Genomic DNA, 17,589 nt, shown 5'->3' with positions numbered 1-17,589 from the left:
TGGACAAGTGCCAGGCCATGACCATCTCGAACAAGAGACAGTCTGACCACCTCCACTTGACATTCAATGGCATTACCATCACCGAATCCCCCACCATCAACATCCTGGGGGTCACCATTGACCAGAAAATTAGCTGGACCAGCCATATAAACACTGTGGCTACAAGAGCAGGTCAGAGGCTGGGTATTCTGCGGCGAGTGACTCACCTCCTCACTCCACAAAGCCTTCACAAAGAGGTTGATCCTCTCCAGGGGAGGATGGCAGTGGATTGAGAGGATGGCGGTGGATGTGGACCAGTTGATCTTCTCCAGGGGGAGGAAGGCGATGGATTGAGATGATGGCGGTGGATGCGGACCAGTTGATCTTCTCCAAGGGTGATGGATTGAGATGATGGCGGTGGATTGGGACCGGTTGATCTTCTCCTGGACTCTCCCATCAGTCAGCTCGCGGCCCCGCCGCTCGACACACGTCACACGCACGCTGTGTCCGTTTAACTGCCGCGCAACTTTAAAATTAGCAGCCACATGACCCGAGCCGACATCCCCAACTCGAGGTCAATCAATCAAACGCGGGGCGGGTGCTGAGCCCCGATTGGTGAGCAGGGATGTCAATCAGCTACTTCTGATTGTATTTCCGGTCATTCACTTCTTTCTGGGCAAAAACACCAAAGGAAAAGCGGCCCCACCGTGACGAATAAAAGAATTGAAGGATAGGATTAGATCGAAAGAGGAGTGAGATAAAGTGAGCAGAAAAAGCAGGAAGCCTGAGGATTGGGAGCAGTTTAGAATTCAGCAAAAAGGAGCAAGAGATTGATTGAGAGGAAAACCAGAGTATGAGAGTAAAGGTGGAAGGAAGATAAAAGCGGACTGGAAAATATTCTACAAGTATGTAAAAAGAAAAAGATTAGGAAGACAAGTGTGGGTCCCTGACGTTCAGAAATGGGAGAATTTATTGTGGGGAACGAGGACTGACTGGGTTCAAGGGCAGCTGTCTGTGTCCCACCTGACGTGGAGCGTTAAATCAGGACACTCGAGAAATGCTCGATCCCAGAGCAAACCGATGGTGTATTGATGTAAAGGGGCATCCTCGCTCACACTCACTGATATACAGGGGCATCCTCGCTCACACTCACCGATATACAGGGGCATCCTCGCTCACACTCACCGATATACAGGGGCATCCTCGCTCACACTCACCGATACACAGGGGCATCCTCGTCACACTCACTGATATGAACGGACATCCTCGCTCACACTGACTGATATAAAGGGGCATCCTCGCTCACATTCACTGATATAGAGGGGCATCCGCGCTCACACTCACTGATATAAAGGGGCATCCTCGCTCACACTCAATGATATACAGGGGCTTTCTCTCTCACACTCACTGATACACAGGGGCATCCTCGCTCACACTCACTGATATACAGGGGCATCCTCGCTCCCACTCAATGATATACAGGGGCTTTCTCTCTCACACTCACTGATATACAGGGGCATCCTCGCTCCCACTCACTGATATAAAGGGGCATCCTCGCTCACACTCACTGATAGACAGGGGCATCCTCGCCCACACTCACTGATAGACAGGGGCATCCTCGCTCACACTCAGTGATATACAGGGGCATCCTCGCTCAATCTCACTCTCACTCACTCATATATAGGGGCATTCTCGCTCACACTCACTGATTTCAAGGGGCAATCTCGCTCACACTCTGATATAAAGGGGCATCCTCGCTCACACTCACTGATAGACAGGGGCATCCTCGCTCAATCTCACTCTCACTCACTCATATACAGGGGCATCCTCGCTCCCACTCATTGATATACAGGGGCATCCTCACTCACACTCACTGATATACAGGGGCATCCTCGCTCCAACTCAATGATATACAGGGGCTTTCTTCTCACACTCACTGATATACAGGGGCATCCTCGCTCACACTCACTGATATACAGGGGCATCCGCGCTCACACTCACTGATATACAGGGGCATCCTCGCTCCCACTCACTGATATAAAGGGGCATCCTCGCTCACACTCACTGATAGACAGGGGCATCCTCGCTCACACTCACTGATATACAGTGGCATCCTCGCTCAATCTCACTCTCACTCACTCATATACAGGGGCATTCTCGCTCACACTCACTGATTTCAAGGGGCAATCTCGCTCACACTCTGATATAAAGGGGCATCCTCGCTCAAACTCACTGATATAAAGGTACATCCTCACTCGCACTGGCGGGGGGGGGGGGGGGGGTGGAGCGGGTTGTGGGTTGGTGGGGGGTGTGGTGGGGGGGGAGGTGGGGGGAGGTGGGAGGGTGGTGGTGGTAGATTGGGGGGAATATTGTGTGAGTGGTTAGAACCTCTTAAAGGCAGACTGCACTTCTTAAAGGCAGGCTGCACCTCACAAAGTCAAGCATTTGATTCAGATACAAATATCCGGGGTCATGTCTTCTCTTAATTAAAAAGGCTAATAGAATGTCGGCCTTTATTTCAAGAGGGTTGGAATCTTAAGGGGTGGAAGTTATGTTCCAGCTGTACAGAGCTCTGGTTGGACCCCATCTGGAGGACTGCATTCAGTTCTGGGCACTGCACCTCAGGAAGGATATATTGCCCTTGGAAGGGGTACAGCGCAGATTTACCAGTATTATATCGGGGCTTAAAGGGTTAAATTATGAGGACAGGTTGATTAGACGAGACTTGTATTTCCCTGAATATAGAAGATTAAGGGGCGATCTAATTGAGGTGTTTTAAGATGATTAAAGGAGTTGATAGGGTAGATAGAGAGAAACTCCTTCCTCTGGTGGGGGAGTCCAGCACAAGGGGGACATAACCTTAAAATTGGAGCTAGGCCGTTCAGGGTTCATGTCTGGAAGCACTTCTTCACACATAGGGTAGTGGAAACCTGGAACTCTCTCCCACAAAAGTAAATTGAGGCTCGGTGTCAATACGAAATTTCAAAATTGAGATTGATAAATTTTTGTTAGGTTATCGTATTCAGGATTCTGGAACCAAGGCGGCAGATGGAGTTAAGATACAGATCAGCCATGATCTGAATGAGTGGTGGAACAGGCTCAAGGAGCTTATTGACCTCCTATTGCTCCAATGCAATAGGCTCGAGGGTCTGAATGGCCTCCACCTGTTGCTATGTAACAGGATCGTGTGGCTGAATAGCCTCCTCCAGCTCATGTACAACAGTTATGAGGGGCTGAATAGCCTCCTCCTGTTCCTACTTAACAGGCTTCAGAGGCGAAATCTCCTCCAGTTCCTGTGTGACAGGCTGGAGAGCCTGAGTGGCTTCGTTCTGTTCCTGTGTAATGGGGTCGAGGAGCTGAATGGACTTCAGTTCCCATGTAAAAAGCTCGAGGGGCTGAATGGCCTCCTCCTTTTGCTATCTGAAAAGCTTGAAGCGTTGAGTGGCCTCAAGTTCCTGTATAACAGGCTCGAGGAGCTGAATGGCTTTCAGTTCCTGTATAACAGACTTATGGGGCTGAATGGCCTCCCTCTGATACAATCTAACAAGCTTGTGGGGCTGATTGGCCTCCTCTTCCTGAGTAACAGGCTCGAGGGTTAGAATGGCCTCCTCTTGTTGCTATCTGACAATCTTGAGGTGCAGGTTCGCCTCCTGTTCGTGTGTAACAGGCTCGAAGGGCTAAATGGCCTTGTCCTATTTCAGTGTCATAGGCTTGAGAGGCTGCATGACCTCCAGTTCCTGTATAACAGGCTCCAAGGGCTGAAAAGATTCATCCTGTTCCTATCTAACAGGCTTGATGGGCTGATTGGCCTCCTGTTACAGTGTAACAGCATCAAGGGGTTGAATGACCTCCTCCTGTTACTGTGTAACAGGCTCGAAGGGCTCAATGGCCTCCTGCTGTTCCTGTCTAACAGCCTTGACGTCTTGCCGCCATTTTATCCAAGATGATCACCTTACTTGCCGCCATTTTATCCAATATGACCGCCGTACTTGCGGCCATTTTATCCAAGGTGGACGCCGTACATGCCGTCATTTTTCCATAGATGGCTGCCGTACTTGCCGCCATTTTGTTTAAGGTGGCCGCCTTACTTGCTGCCATTTTGTCCAGATGGCCTCCATGCTGGCCGCCGTTTTTTTCATGATGGCTGCCGTACTTGCCATCATGTTGGCCGTGTGTTAACATACATATCAAAAATATATTATACACATCTTATAAATACAAGTGGTTTTAGTTGTAGTTGTTGTGGTGGTGCTCTAAATATAAAGACTGCCACTCTGGGATCACTCTGGTGGAACTGGTTGCACTCTGGGATAACTGGGAGCATTCTGGGATCCCTGGTGCACTCTGGGATCAATCTGAGGTGACTGGGTGCACTCTGGGATCACTCTGTGGTGACTAGGTGAACTCTTGGATCACTGTCTGTTCACTGGAACATTCTGGGATCACTGTCGTATCACTGTCGACACTCTGCATTGTAATTTCCCCCATTTTGTCCAAGATTGCTGCGTACCTGCCGCCATTTTGTCCAAGATGTCTGCCGCACTTGCCGCCATTTTGGCCAAGATGGCGGTCGTACTTGCCGCCATTTTGTTAAAGATGGACGACATATTTGCCTCCAGTTTTTCCACGATGACTGCCATACTTGCAGTGATTATTTCCAAAATGGACGTCGTTCAATCCGCCATTTTGTCCAAGATGGCTGTCATACGTGCAGCAATTTTTACCAAGATGGCCGCCGAACATGCTGCCGTTTTGTCCAAGATGGCTGCTGTACTTGACGCCATTTTATCCCAGAGGTCCGCCGTACTTGGTGCCACTCTGGTGTCACTGTGGGGTGACTGGGTGCATTCTGGGATCACTGGGTGTATCTGGGATCACTCTCGAGTGACTGGATGAATTTTGGGATCAATCTGATGTGCCAGGGTTCACTCTGGGATACTACGAGTACTCTGGGATCACTTTTGGATGACCTGCTGCGCTCTTGGATACCTGGGTGAACTCTGGGATGAGCCTCTGGTGACTAGGTGTAATCTGGGGTCACTGTGGGTTCACTGAGACGTTCTGAGGTGACTGTCATATCACTGTCGACAAACTACGTGGTAATTGCCGCCATTTTGTCCAAGATGGCTGTGTACTTGCCGTTATTTTGTTCAAGATGACCGCTGTACTTGGCGCCATTTTGTCCAAAATGGTTGCCATATTTATGGCCATTTTGTCCAAAATGGCTGCCATATTTGTGGCGATTTTTCTAAGATGGCCACTGATCTTGCGGTTATTTTGTCCCTGATTTCTGCGTACTTGCCGCCATTTTGTCCAAGATGTCTGCCGTACTTGCCGACATTTTGGCCAAGCTGGCGGTCGTACTTGCCGCCATTTTGTCAAACATAGCCGACATATTTGCCTTCAGTTTTTCCACGATGGCTGCCATACTTGCAGTGATTATTTCCAAAATGGCCGTCGTTCCTGCCGCCATTTTGATCAAGATGGCCGCCTTCTTTGCGGCCATTTTGTCCAAGATGGCTGCCATAACTGCAGCAATTTTTCCAAGAAGGCCGTTACCAAGATGGCCGCCGAACATGCGGCCGTTTTGTCCAAGATGGCTGCTGTACTTGACGCTATTTTATCCCAGAGGTCCGCCGTACTTGGTGCCACTCTGTTATCACTGTGGAGTGACTGGGTGCATTCTGGGATCCGTGGGTGTACTCTGGGATCACTCTGGAGTAACTGGTGATTTTGGGATCAATCTGATGTGACAGCGTTCATTCTGGGATACCACGATTATTCTGGGATCAGTTTTGGATGACTGAGTGCGCTCTTGGATCCCTGGGTGAACTCGGGGATCAGTCTGTGGTGACTCGGTGTAATCTAGGGTCATTGTGCGTTCACTGAGACGTTCTGGGGTGACTGTCATATCACTGTCGACACGCTGCGTGGTAATTTGTGCCATTTTGTCCAAGATGGCTGTGTACTTGCCGCTATTTTGTTCAAGATGACCGCTGTATTTGGCGCCATTTTCTCCAAGCTGGTTGCCATACTTTCGGCCATTTTGTCCAAGATGGATACAATACTTGTCGCCATTTTGTCCTAAATGACTGCCATACTTGTGGCGATTTTTTCTAAGATGGCCACTGAACTTTCGGTCATTTTGTCCCAGAGAGCCAGCGTACTTGCAGCCACTCTTGGATCACTACTGCACAGTCGGATCACTCTGGGGTGACTGGGTGCATTCTGATATCCCTGAATGCACTCTGGGATCATTCTGGGTTGACTGAGTGCCTTCTGTGATCACTGGGTGCGACTTTTGTTTAACTCTGGGCTCACTGGGACATTCTGGGGTCAGTGTGAGATCACTGGGCACCCTCTGGGCGGTACTTGCCATCATTTCGTCCAAGTTAGCTGCCGTACACGCCGCCATTTTTTCCATGATTTCTGCCGTACCTGTGGCTATTTTGTCCAAGCAGGCTGCTGCACTTGCCACCATCTTTTCAAGATGGCCGCCGTACATGTGGCCATTTTGGCCAAGATGGCAGTGCTATTTGCCGACATTTTGTACAACATGACTGCCATACTTACGGCCATTTTATCCAAGAATGACGTTGTACTTGCCGCTATTTTTGTCCAGTGTTGCAGCATAACATTCCGCCATTTTGTCCATGATTGCCGCCATTTATGCCACCATTTTGTCCATGATCGTCGCTGTACTTGACGCCATCTTGTCTAAGATGGCTACTGTACATGCCTCCATGCTGGCCGTGTGTATACTCTGCGATCACTCTGGGGTGACTGGGTTCACTCTGTGATCCCTGAGTGCACTCTGGGATCACTCTGGGTTGACTGTGTGTACTCTGGCATCCCTGGGTATCCCCTGGAATCACTTGGTGCGACTCTGCGCTAACTCCTGGGTCACTTGGACATTGTGGGATCACTGTGGGATCACTGGGGCAGTCTGTGCGATACTTTCCGCCATTTTGTTGGAGGTGGCTTCGTATTTGCCTCCATTTTGTCCAGGATGGCTGCTGTACTTGCCGCCATTTTGTCCATGATGGCCGTCGTATTACCGCCATTTTGTCCAAAATGGCCGTCATATTTGTGGCAACTTTTTCTACGATGGCCGTCGTACTTGCCGCCATATTGTCCCAGAGAGCCGCCGTACTTGCCGCCATTCTGTGTTCAATCTGGGATCACTCGAGGGTGACTGGGCTCTCTCTGGGATCAATCTGGGGTGACTGGGTGCTCTCTGGGATCACTCTGTTGTGACTGGGTGCTCTCTGGGTTCCCTGGATGCAATCTGGGATCACTGAGCAGTGACTGGTTGCATTCTGTAATCCCTGAGTGCTCTCTCTGATCACTCTGGGATCCCTGGGACATTCTGCTATCAGTCTGGAATCACTGGGTGGGACTCTAGTTTAACTCGGGGTTTACTGGGACATTCTGGGGTCACTGTGGTATCACTGTGGGCACTCTGCGGGGTATTTGCCGCCATTTCGACCAAGATGGCTGCCGTACTCGCCGCCATTTTTCGAAGATTTCTGCCGTATTTGGGCCATTTTGTCCAAGAAGGCCGCTGCACTTGCCGCCATTTTGTCCCAGATGGCTGCCGTGCTTGCCGCCATTTTTTCCACGATGGCAGCATTACCTCCCACCATTTTTACCAAGATAACCGCTATACTTACGGCCATTTTATCCAACAAGGACGCCGGACTTGTTGCCATTTTGTCCAAGCTGGCTTCCATACATATCACCATTTTGCCAAGATGTTCGCCGTAGTTGCGGTCATTTTGTCCATGATGGCCGTCGTAGTTTCCGCTATTTTGTCCAAGGCGGTAGATGTACTTGATGCCATCTTGTCTAAGATGGCTGCCGTACTTGCCGCCATGCTGGCCGTGTGTAATTCTCTGGGATCACTCGGGGTGAGTGGGTGCACTCTGTGATCCCTGGGTGCACTCTGGGATCTTTTAGGGTTGACTGCTTTCACTCTGGGATCCCAGGACACACTCTGCTATCAATTCTGGTTGACTGGGTGCATTCTGGGATCACTGGGTGCACTCTGTAATCATGCTGGTAAGGCTGGGTGCACTCTAAGATCCCTGAGTGCACAATGGGATTACTCTGGACTGACTGGGTGTACTCTGAGATCCCTGGGTGCACACTGGGATTACTCTGAAGTGAATGAGTGTACTCTGGGATCCCAGGGTGCGCTCTGGGATCACTGGGTGTGACTCTGGGTTAACTCTAGGGTCACTGGGGACACTCTGTGCCAAACTTGCCTCCATTTCGACCAAGATGGCTGCTGTACTCGCCTCCATTTTGTCCAAATTGGCGGCCGTCTTTGCAGCATTTTTGTCCAAGATGGCCGCCGCACTTGCCGCCATTTTGTCCAAGGTGACCGCCGTACTTGCTGCCATTTTGTCGAAGATGCCGCCGTGCTTGCCGCCTTTTTGTCCAAGACGGCCGCCGCACATGCTGCCATTTTGTCCAAGACGGTCGCTGTATTTGACGCCTTCTTGTCCAAGATGGCTGCCGTACTTGCCGCCATGCTGGCCGTGTGTAAATACTCTGAAATCTCTCTGGGGTGACTGGTTGCACTTCGGGGTCATTGCACTGTCACTCGGACATTCTGGGGTCACTGTAGCATCACTGGGGACACTCTGCGCGGTACTTGCCGATATTTCGTCCATGATGGCTGCCGTATTTGCCTCCATTTTGTCCAAGATGGCCGCCGTACTTGCGGCTATGCTGACCAAGATGGCCGCCGTACTTGCGGTCACTTAGTCCAAGATGGACGCCGTATTTGCTGCCATTTTGTCCAAGTTGGCCGCCGTACTTGCCGCCATTTTGTACAAGATGCCGCCATGCTGGCCGTGTGTGAATACATATATATAGCATATATTTTTATGAATACGAGTTGTTGTTTTTGTTGTTTCAGTTGTGCTGTTGGTCTAAATATAAAGACGGCCAGTCTGGGATTCCTCGTTTCACTCTGGGATAACTCTGGGGTGATGAGTGCACTCTGGGTTCCCTGGGTGCAGGCTGGTTTCACTCTGGATGACTGGCTGTACTCTGGAGTGACTGGGTGCACGCTGTCATCCCGGTTGCACTCTGGGATCACTTTGGGTTGACTGGGTGCACTCTTGGATCACTGGATGCACTCTGGAATCACTCTGGTGTGATTGGGTGCACTCTGGGGTCACTGTTGGGTAACTGGGGCATTCTGGGGTCACTGTGCGATCACTGCGCACTCTGTGCGCAATATTTGCCTCCGTTTTGTACAAGATGGCCGCCGTACTTGCCGCATTTTACCAAGATGTCCTGCGTACTTAGAGCCATTTAGTCCAAAATGCCGTCATTTTGGCCGAGTGCAAATAGATTTATGCAGTATATCTATATTATATATCATAAATGCAAGTTGTTGTTGTAGTAGTTTTTGTGGTGGTGGTCCAAATATAAAGACTGCAACTCTGCGATCCCTCTGGGGTAATTGGGTGCAATGTGGGATCCATCTGGGCTGATTGAGTGCACTGTGGGATCCCTGGGAGCAGTCTGGGATCACACTGGGGTGACTGGGTGCACTTTTCTGTCACTGTGATATCACTGGGGACAGTCTGTGCGATACTTGCCGCCATTTTGTCTAAGTTGGCCGCCGTACGTTCCGCAATTTTGTGCAAGATGGCCGCTGTACTTGCCGCCAATTTGTCCAAGATGGCCACTGTGCTTTCCGCCAATTTGTCCAAGATACTGCCGTGCTGGCCGTATGTAAATAGACATAGATATACATTATAAATAGAAGTTAGTGTTGTGGTGGTAGTCTAAATATTAAGACTGCCACTCTGGGATCCCTCTGGGGTGCCCATTGCCTCCCCGAGAGGAGACCGGCCGAGGACTCCACTCCCAAATGGGAGCGACCAAGGCCTCCCACAAAGGGAAGCGTCTGAGGCTCCCCCAGAGGGGACCGACCGAGGCCTCCTCCACAGGCTGCACCCAAACAGGGCCCACGTGAGTTTGGTCTTTTTATTGCCCTGGGGTGTAATTTCCTCTCTGGGCCATGGTTTTGGGGCCTCGGTGTAACATGTTCCTGTTCGATTGTAACCGATTGTGATTTAACCAGGTTAAAGCCTGGGGTTAAAGTAGCCCGGCCTGCAATGTTATACAAACACGTTAACCCAGTGTGAGAGAAACAGGGGCCGAGAGGAGATTAACGTCGGAAACGTGAACCCCTGTCGGGGCTTCGAGGGTTTGTTATAATTTCAAAATGATGCTTGTGTTTCGGGGAGAAGCGACAACTTTGAGGGGACAAAGCGGCCATTTGAGGGGTTTTGATGGAGTAAATGAGGAGAAACTGTTTCCAGTGGCAGGGGGTCGGTAACCAGAGGACACAGATTCAAAATAATTGTCAAAAGAGACAGAGGTGACAAGAGGATAATTTTTATGCAGCAAGTTGTTATGATCTGGAATTTACTGCCTGAAAGGGAGGTGGAAGCCGATTCAACAGTAAATTTCAAACGAGAATTGGATAAATACTGTAACGTATCATTCTGTGATATTGCGGCAGGTGCATGGCGGACATTTTGCCTTGCATGTCGGGAGGACATTTTGTGGAGTCCCAGCTGAGCCTTTTGCTCACAGTCCGTCTCACTAATTTGTGAAAATGCATATCCCCGTGTAAGACCAACCCGGTTCAATGGACCGACCGGTCACATCTCTGATGCCAGTTGGAGGAGGTGTGACGTCTTTTCCAGGAACATTTATTCAATATTTTAAAATACGAACACCAATATTTTTATTTTAAATAATGAGGAGTCCAGGCCTGAGCTGAAATAAATGGTGGAGTTTTAATAACACAGCACATGGACAACAAATTACATTTATATAGCGCCTTTATAGCAGTAAAACGTCCCAAGGTACTTTGCAGGAGTATTAAGGCAAAATTTGACACTGAGCAGCATAAGGAAATATTAGGACAGGTGACCAAAAATCTTGGTCAAAGAGGTAGGTTTTAAGGAGCATCTTAAAGGAGGGGACAGATGGAGAGAGGTGGAAAGGTTTAGGGAGTGAATTCCAGAGCTTCGGGCCTCGGCAGCTGAAGGCACGGTACACAGGGACACGGTCCAGATTCTGACTCCTCACTGGGAGAGGAGCCCAATTCTCACTGTCCTACTGCAGTCCAGACTGAGCCAACTCTAAGCCCTTCCTATCTGTACTTTGACTCAGTGTCCCACTGCAGCCCAGACTGAGCCCCACACTGGGCCCTTCCTGTCTGTACATTGACCCAGTGTCCCCCGACAGCCCAGACTGAGCCCCACCCTGGGCCCTTCCTGTCTGTACATTGACCCAGTGCCCCACTGCAGCCCAGACTGAGCCCCACCCTGGGCCCTTCCTGTCTGTACATTGACCCAGTGTCCCACTGCAGCCCAGACTGCGCCCCACCCTGGGACTTCCTGTCTCTGCATTGACCCAGTGTCCCCCTACAGCCCAGACTGAGCCCCACCCTGGGCCCTTCCTCTCTGTACATTGACCCAGTGTCCCACTGCAGCCCAGACTGAGCCCCACCCTGGGCCCTTCCTGTCTGTACATTGACCCAGTGTCCCACTGCAGCCCAGACTGAGCCCCACCCTGGGCCCTTCCTGTCTGTACATTGACCCAGTGCCCCACTGCAGCCCAGACTGAGCCCCACCCTGGGCCCTTCCTGTCTGTCCATTGACCCAGTGTCCCATTGGGGACCATCCAGCCCCGGATATCCTGCAGAATCAGCGCTGGGGGACCGGGTGACTGAGTCTCGTGACCCTGTCGCTGGGCCTCTGACGTCACAATGGGAGACGACGCTCGCTCAGCTCGAGCTGGAAACCGTTAAAGGGCCGTTCGGATTTAAACCTGGAGCGCGGCCGGTTAAAGGGGAGGGACAGAGAATCGGCCAAAAATGTTCAATAAATGAGACCAGTAATGGTAATAAATTGAAATGATCACACTCCCACACTCAGTCCGGGTCTGGATTCCTGCAGTGACTCCAGGTGTCTCTTTCCGTTTGAACTGAACTGATTCCTCCAAAGCCTGAAACAGATTAAAGATTAAACAGGAAATAAACAGATTGAACAACAGTGTAAATAACAGGGAGACTGGGGTTAATATTTCAATAATAATTACAGACAAATATTACCCATAAAAGGGACTGAATCCCATTGATATTTTATTGATTACATTAAACATTAACACAAACACTCACCAGATCCACTCCAGACTCCTACGGGTCAGTATGAGGGAGCGGTGAGCGGGGACAGATCGGTCTGCGAAGTAGTTTGATCCAAGGTTCAGACCCGTCAGTTTACGGTTTGTACTGAGAGCGGAGACGAGATCCTCGGTACAAGATTCTGTGAGACCGACATCATCCAAACTGGGGATCAGAGAGAGAGAAATAACAGGAATCAGAGTAAATCCCCAGTGTTTATTAATAGCGCAATTGCTGACACTAATAATAATGTACAGTGTTTATTAAGAACACTATTACTGATACTAATAATAATGTACAGTGTTTATTAATAACACTATTACTGGTACTAATAATAATGTACAGTATATTATTGATAGCACTATTACTGATAGTAATAATAATGTAATGTTTATTAATAACACTATTACTGATACTAATAATAATGTACAGTATTCATTAATAGCACAATTACTGATACTAATAATAATGTACAGTGTTTATTAATAACACTTACTGACACTAATAATAATGTACAGTGTTTATTAATAACACTATTATCGATACTAATAATAATGTACAGTGTTTATTAACAACACTATTACTGATACTAATAATAATGTACAGTATTTATTAATAACACTATTACTGATACGAATAATAATGTACAGTGTTTATTAATAACACTATTACCGATACTAATAATAATGTACAGTGTTTATTAATAACACTATTACTGATAGTAATAATAATGTAGTGTTTCTTAATAACACTATTACCGATTCTAATAATAATGTACAGTGTTTATTAATAACACTATTACCAATACTAATAATAATGTACAGTGTTTATTAATAACACTATAACTGATAGTAATAATAATGTAGTGTTTATTAATAACACTATTACTGATACTAATAATGATGTACAGTGTTTATTAATAGCACTATTACTGATACTAATAATGATGTACAGTGTTTATTAATAACACTATTACTGACACTAATAATGGACAGTTTTTATGAATAACACTATTACCGATACTAATAATAATGTACATTGTTTATTAATAACACTATTACTCATACTAATAACAATGTAGAGTGTTTATTAATAACACTATTACTGATACCAATAGCAATGTACAGTGTTTATTAACACTATCACTGATACTAATAACAATGCACAGTGTTTATTAATAACACTATCACTGATACTGATGATAATGTACAGTGTTTATTAATAACACTATTTTGATACTAATAATAATGTACAGTGTTTATTAATAACACTATTACTGATGCTAATAATAATGTACAGTGTTTATTAACAACACCATCACTGATATTAATAATAATGTGCGGTGTTAGACATCCAATTATGATAAACACAATCTCACACAGTCTGATACTTACCCCAGTTCCTGTATTTTACAGTCCGGGTTCCTCAGAGTCGCAGACAGTAGTTTCACTCCTGAATCTCCCAGTTTATTATTACCCAGTCTAAACACAAACAGACAGAGAGTGAGAAACATACTGAATCCAATCCCCGATTTGACACAATTTCTCTCTGATACTACAGGAAACACTGAAAACTATTCAGGAAATTAATAACCAGATTTCCGTGTCGCTGACAATGAATCTCTCTCTGTCCAACGCCCCATAGATTCAGGAACTGTCAGTAAATGTATTTATCAAATAAAGCGCTGTCTGTGTGAAGCCATTAAGTGTCCCTTAGTCCGGCCTCATTCCCTGATGATCAGAATTACCCTCCTGGAGTTCAATGACCGCTCCCTTCATGTTCGGGGAAACTTGTCTCATTTCTGATGCTTGTTAATTCCCAGATTTTATGGGAATGCGGCGATTTTCCCCGAAATAAATGATAAAGCGGTGATTACCTGTACTTCATGCAGTATTGTATGAAACTGTACAATATCTCGGGGTGAATTATATTGTGAAACGGCGCTAACTGCTGTTGCAAAATCCGTCCCCCAGGATTTCATGTGATAAGGAGAGTTTATTTTGGCTTGTTACAAGTTTTAAATGTCTCTGCACTCCTAGTTTATAGGGGCGGGGGAGGGGAGTCTCTCTCTTTATTCCCATTGAACTGGCTCTTTACTTATTTCAGGATAACGGGCCCGACAGTTTATGGGGAATTTTCTGTGGTTACCTCCCCGAGCGGGACCTCACACACGGGGGGCAGACTGTGGGAAATTCACGGGTTGACTGCACCTGGTTTACCCAGGAGCCTCCTGCTGAGTGGGAGGCCCCAGCGCTGACCAGTGTGTATCTGTATTCCTGGGCTAATACCCCACAACCCGTTAGATTGGAACCATTTTCCCGGCAGATTTTAGTTCCCCAATCCCACTGAAGTGTCGGCCTGGATTAATCAGCGAGGGGCCTGAATCCACGACCTTCTGATTCAGAGGCACGAGTGCTGCCAGCTGGGTGAAGAGATGGTGGATGTATTGGAGAGTCTGAAGGGCTGTGTCATTGATGAGTTAAGATAACGGACCGACGTCCTGCGGGGAAAGCTCAGCCCGCCCACTGGCGGTTGTCTGCCCGAAAGCTGTGTTTTGCTCTTTGTTATTGAATGTTTGGTGTTTCTGCTTCCCTCTCCTACACACGATCACAGTCCGGTGACTGTCACTTGCCCCCAAACCTCGGTAAGAGGGTGGGATGCTCAGACACAAAGACTGCTGCAGTTAGTATCGGTCCACGTGTGAGTAACAGTGAGAATTAGCCTCTTCAATGGATGTATCTCAGGTAGTGATAAAAACAGCAATAAATATCATTTATTGTAATTAAATTATCAGACTCTTTCAGTGACATGTATTTACTGATCCGATAAAGACTGTAAAATCCCGACTTTTCACAACGATCCATTTTAGATTCTCCAGTCCTTAGGGAATTACTAACCGATCCTCTTATCATTTGTCATATTTGTGTTGCATCTGCTTCTCTCTGGTTTATCGGAACTGTTTGTTTCCCTTCATTACGGAGCAACAATACAATCTGTGACTGTTGGACAATTGGCCCAACAGTTAGAGACAAATAAACAGTTACCTCAACACCTGGCATTTGTGTAGTACGGGTCCCAGCCGCTGGAGTCCTTCACACTGAATGGAGCAGTTCTCCAGATCGAGGTGTTTTGTTATACCACAGAGTCCAATGCCATGAGACAGCAGCGCACAGTAAATAGGGGTCAGTCGCAATCCATTAAATGTAATTGTTTCCACAGATCCCACTGTGACCCGAGACAGTGTTTTATTCTGAAACTCAAACAGGTAGTGGAATGTGTTCAGGAGGTCCCTTTCATCAGATTCACAAGCTGTATTTCCAATCTCTCCTTCAACTTTCTCCTTCAGCCAATCAATCATTCCGCAGATTGTTTGATGAAGAAATGGACCCAGAAACTCCTCCAGGGGCCGAGCTGACTGTGAGGATGAGAGACCAGCAACAAAACGGAGAAATATCTCCAATCGCCCATCTTCCTTGCTGTGGGCTTCACGGAGGAGTTTCCGGATGTCCCCAGGATCTGGAGTCAGGAATTGTGCGAGAGCGGCTACAAACTCTTGGATGGTGAGGTGCGGGAATGTGTAAACCACACTCTGGGCAGAATCATCTCTCTCCAAAAGTTACATCATGAACCCAGACAGGAACTGGGAAGGTTGCAGATTGTACTGGATCAAATCTCCATTTCGAAACACCAATCTTCTTCTCGGAGACTCCAGTGAAGTCCATCTCACCGATCTTCAGTAACACATCACGGGGGGATTCAATCTCTCGGCCATGGTTTTTCAGAATGTTTAAATATAGTAGGAATATAGTTGGGTGATGGTCTTGGGAACTCGCTGCTGTTTCCTGTCTCTTTGTGTGAAGAAGGGACCCAGTGACAGACCGAGGATCCAGCAGTAGGAAGGGTTGTAACACATGGTGTACAGGATCTCGTTCTCCTCCAGTGTTTGAAAACAGCTGCTGCCACCACCTGATCTTCAAAAAACTTGTTGAAATATTCCTTCCGTTCTTCACCAAACAAATCCCAGGATTTCAGCCCAGACACTGATCTCAGCGTTTTCCAATAAATGTAATGCAGTGGGGCGGCTGGTCACTAGCACTGAACATCCTGGGAGCAGCTTGTGCTGTATTAAACTGTACACAATGTCAGACACTTCACACCAGTCTTCAGGATCTGTGCACATGTACTGAGGTTCTGTATTTCTCCGATTATTTGCAAAATCGATGCTGTCCTTGAATTCATCTAAACCATCGAATATAAACAGTAATCCCTCTGGGTTCTTCCAGAGATCTCCCAACATATTCCCAAAGTAAGAATACAGATTCAGTATCTGATTCCTCAGGTTTATTCTACAGTTAATAGCGTTCAAAGCCCGGAATTTAAAACTGAAAACAAATTGAAAGTGTGGGTATATTTTCCCAGTGGCCTCAGTCATAAACAATCGTTTGTACCATTGTTGTTTTTCCAATCCCCGCGACTCCGCTCACCGCTGCTGAACTCCCAGATTTGCATTTTCTCCGGGAAAAAACTGCTCTGGAACAATTGATCAGTTTGGATTTTTTCCAGTTCTCTCCGGAGATGTTTCTCTCTCCACTCTTCATGCTCTCGGCCTCTTGCCAGCAGTTCATGTTCTGCAAGTGTCCGATCTCGAACAGTAGAAATGACCGTTAGCTCAGTGTATGGATTGACCAGCTAGAAAATCTTAACCTTCTCCTTTATTAGGATTGTGTTCACTCTCAGTGTTTCAGTTTGGACCCGGAGTGTTTCCTTGTGTTTCTCTTGAACATCTTCAATAAGATCAGGCAGAAAGTGGTTCTCAATATTCGTTGTATTGATATAAAAACAAATTCTCAATATCACTTTCCTAGTCAGTAAAATGTTCCGAGGTTGAATTCACATCTTCAATAGAGGTGCGAGCAGGAAATTAAACTCAGTTACTGGAAACCTCGCTTGAAAGTGAACAAGGGCTGAGAAAAGTTTCAAATTCTCACTTGATTCTAATATTTACTGAACATGGAGATTTCTATGAAGGTGATATTTTCCCTCGGCTGATTAATTTTATCAGCCCCGCCCTGTACCATGGACATCTCATTTCAAATCCACACATGGTTCTGGTGATACGAAACTAGAGGTTCTGGAGGATTAACCTATGAAACCGTCAGTGGTGCTCACCTTTTGCGGAAATTGGAAATAGGTTATTGTTTGCATTGGGAGAGGGACAGACTCTGAATGGAGAGAAATTCCACTGTTATTGTATCAGACCTCGGGCAGGTTATCTGGGATATTGTGGGCACTGGGAGAGGGACAGACTGTGAACGAACAGAAGTTCCACTCCTATTGTATCAGGTCTTGGGCAGGTTATCTCGGGTGTTGTGCGCAATGGGAGAGGGGCG

General features: G+C 47.2%; 1 protein-coding gene across 1 annotated transcript; it reads right to left on the bottom strand.

The window, feature by feature from the left end:
• Positions 1–10,789: 10,789 nt before the first annotated feature.
• LOC137313357 (NACHT, LRR and PYD domains-containing protein 4C-like) lies at positions 10,790–15,557 on the bottom strand. Its single transcript, XM_067979482.1, has 4 exons — positions 15,244–15,557; positions 13,594–13,680; positions 12,197–12,364; positions 10,790–12,024 (listed from the first exon to the last, which is right to left on the bottom strand). Exons 1-4 carry the CDS (start codon positions 15,555–15,557, stop codon positions 11,937–11,939), a joined length of 657 nt encoding a protein of 218 aa, XP_067835583.1. The 3' UTR covers positions 10,790–11,936.
• Positions 15,558–17,589: the final 2,032 nt, after the last annotated feature.

Source organism: Heptranchias perlo, unplaced genomic scaffold (genome assembly GCF_035084215.1).
Source record: "Heptranchias perlo isolate sHepPer1 unplaced genomic scaffold, sHepPer1.hap1 HAP1_SCAFFOLD_47, whole genome shotgun sequence".
Taxonomy (NCBI): domain Eukaryota; kingdom Metazoa; phylum Chordata; class Chondrichthyes; order Hexanchiformes; family Hexanchidae; genus Heptranchias; species Heptranchias perlo.
The sequence above is the reverse complement of the archived record's forward strand: the minus strand, read 5'-3'. Positions and strand labels throughout refer to the sequence as shown.

Bases quoted from the DNA above. Each gene is read 5' to 3' on its own strand.
- LOC137313357 (XM_067979482.1), bottom strand. From the start codon at position 15,557: ATGATTGATTGGCTGAAGGAGAAAGTTGAAGGAGAGATTGGAAATACA. The intron at 12,365-13,593 runs GTAAGTATCAGA...TCTGATCCCCAG, and splicing joins TGTAAAATACAGGAACTGGG to TTTGGATGATGTCGGTCTCA. The intron at 12,025-12,196 runs GTGAGTGTTTGT...AATCTGTTTCAG, and splicing joins AGGAGTCTGGAGTGGATCTG to GCTTTGGAGGAATCAGTTCA.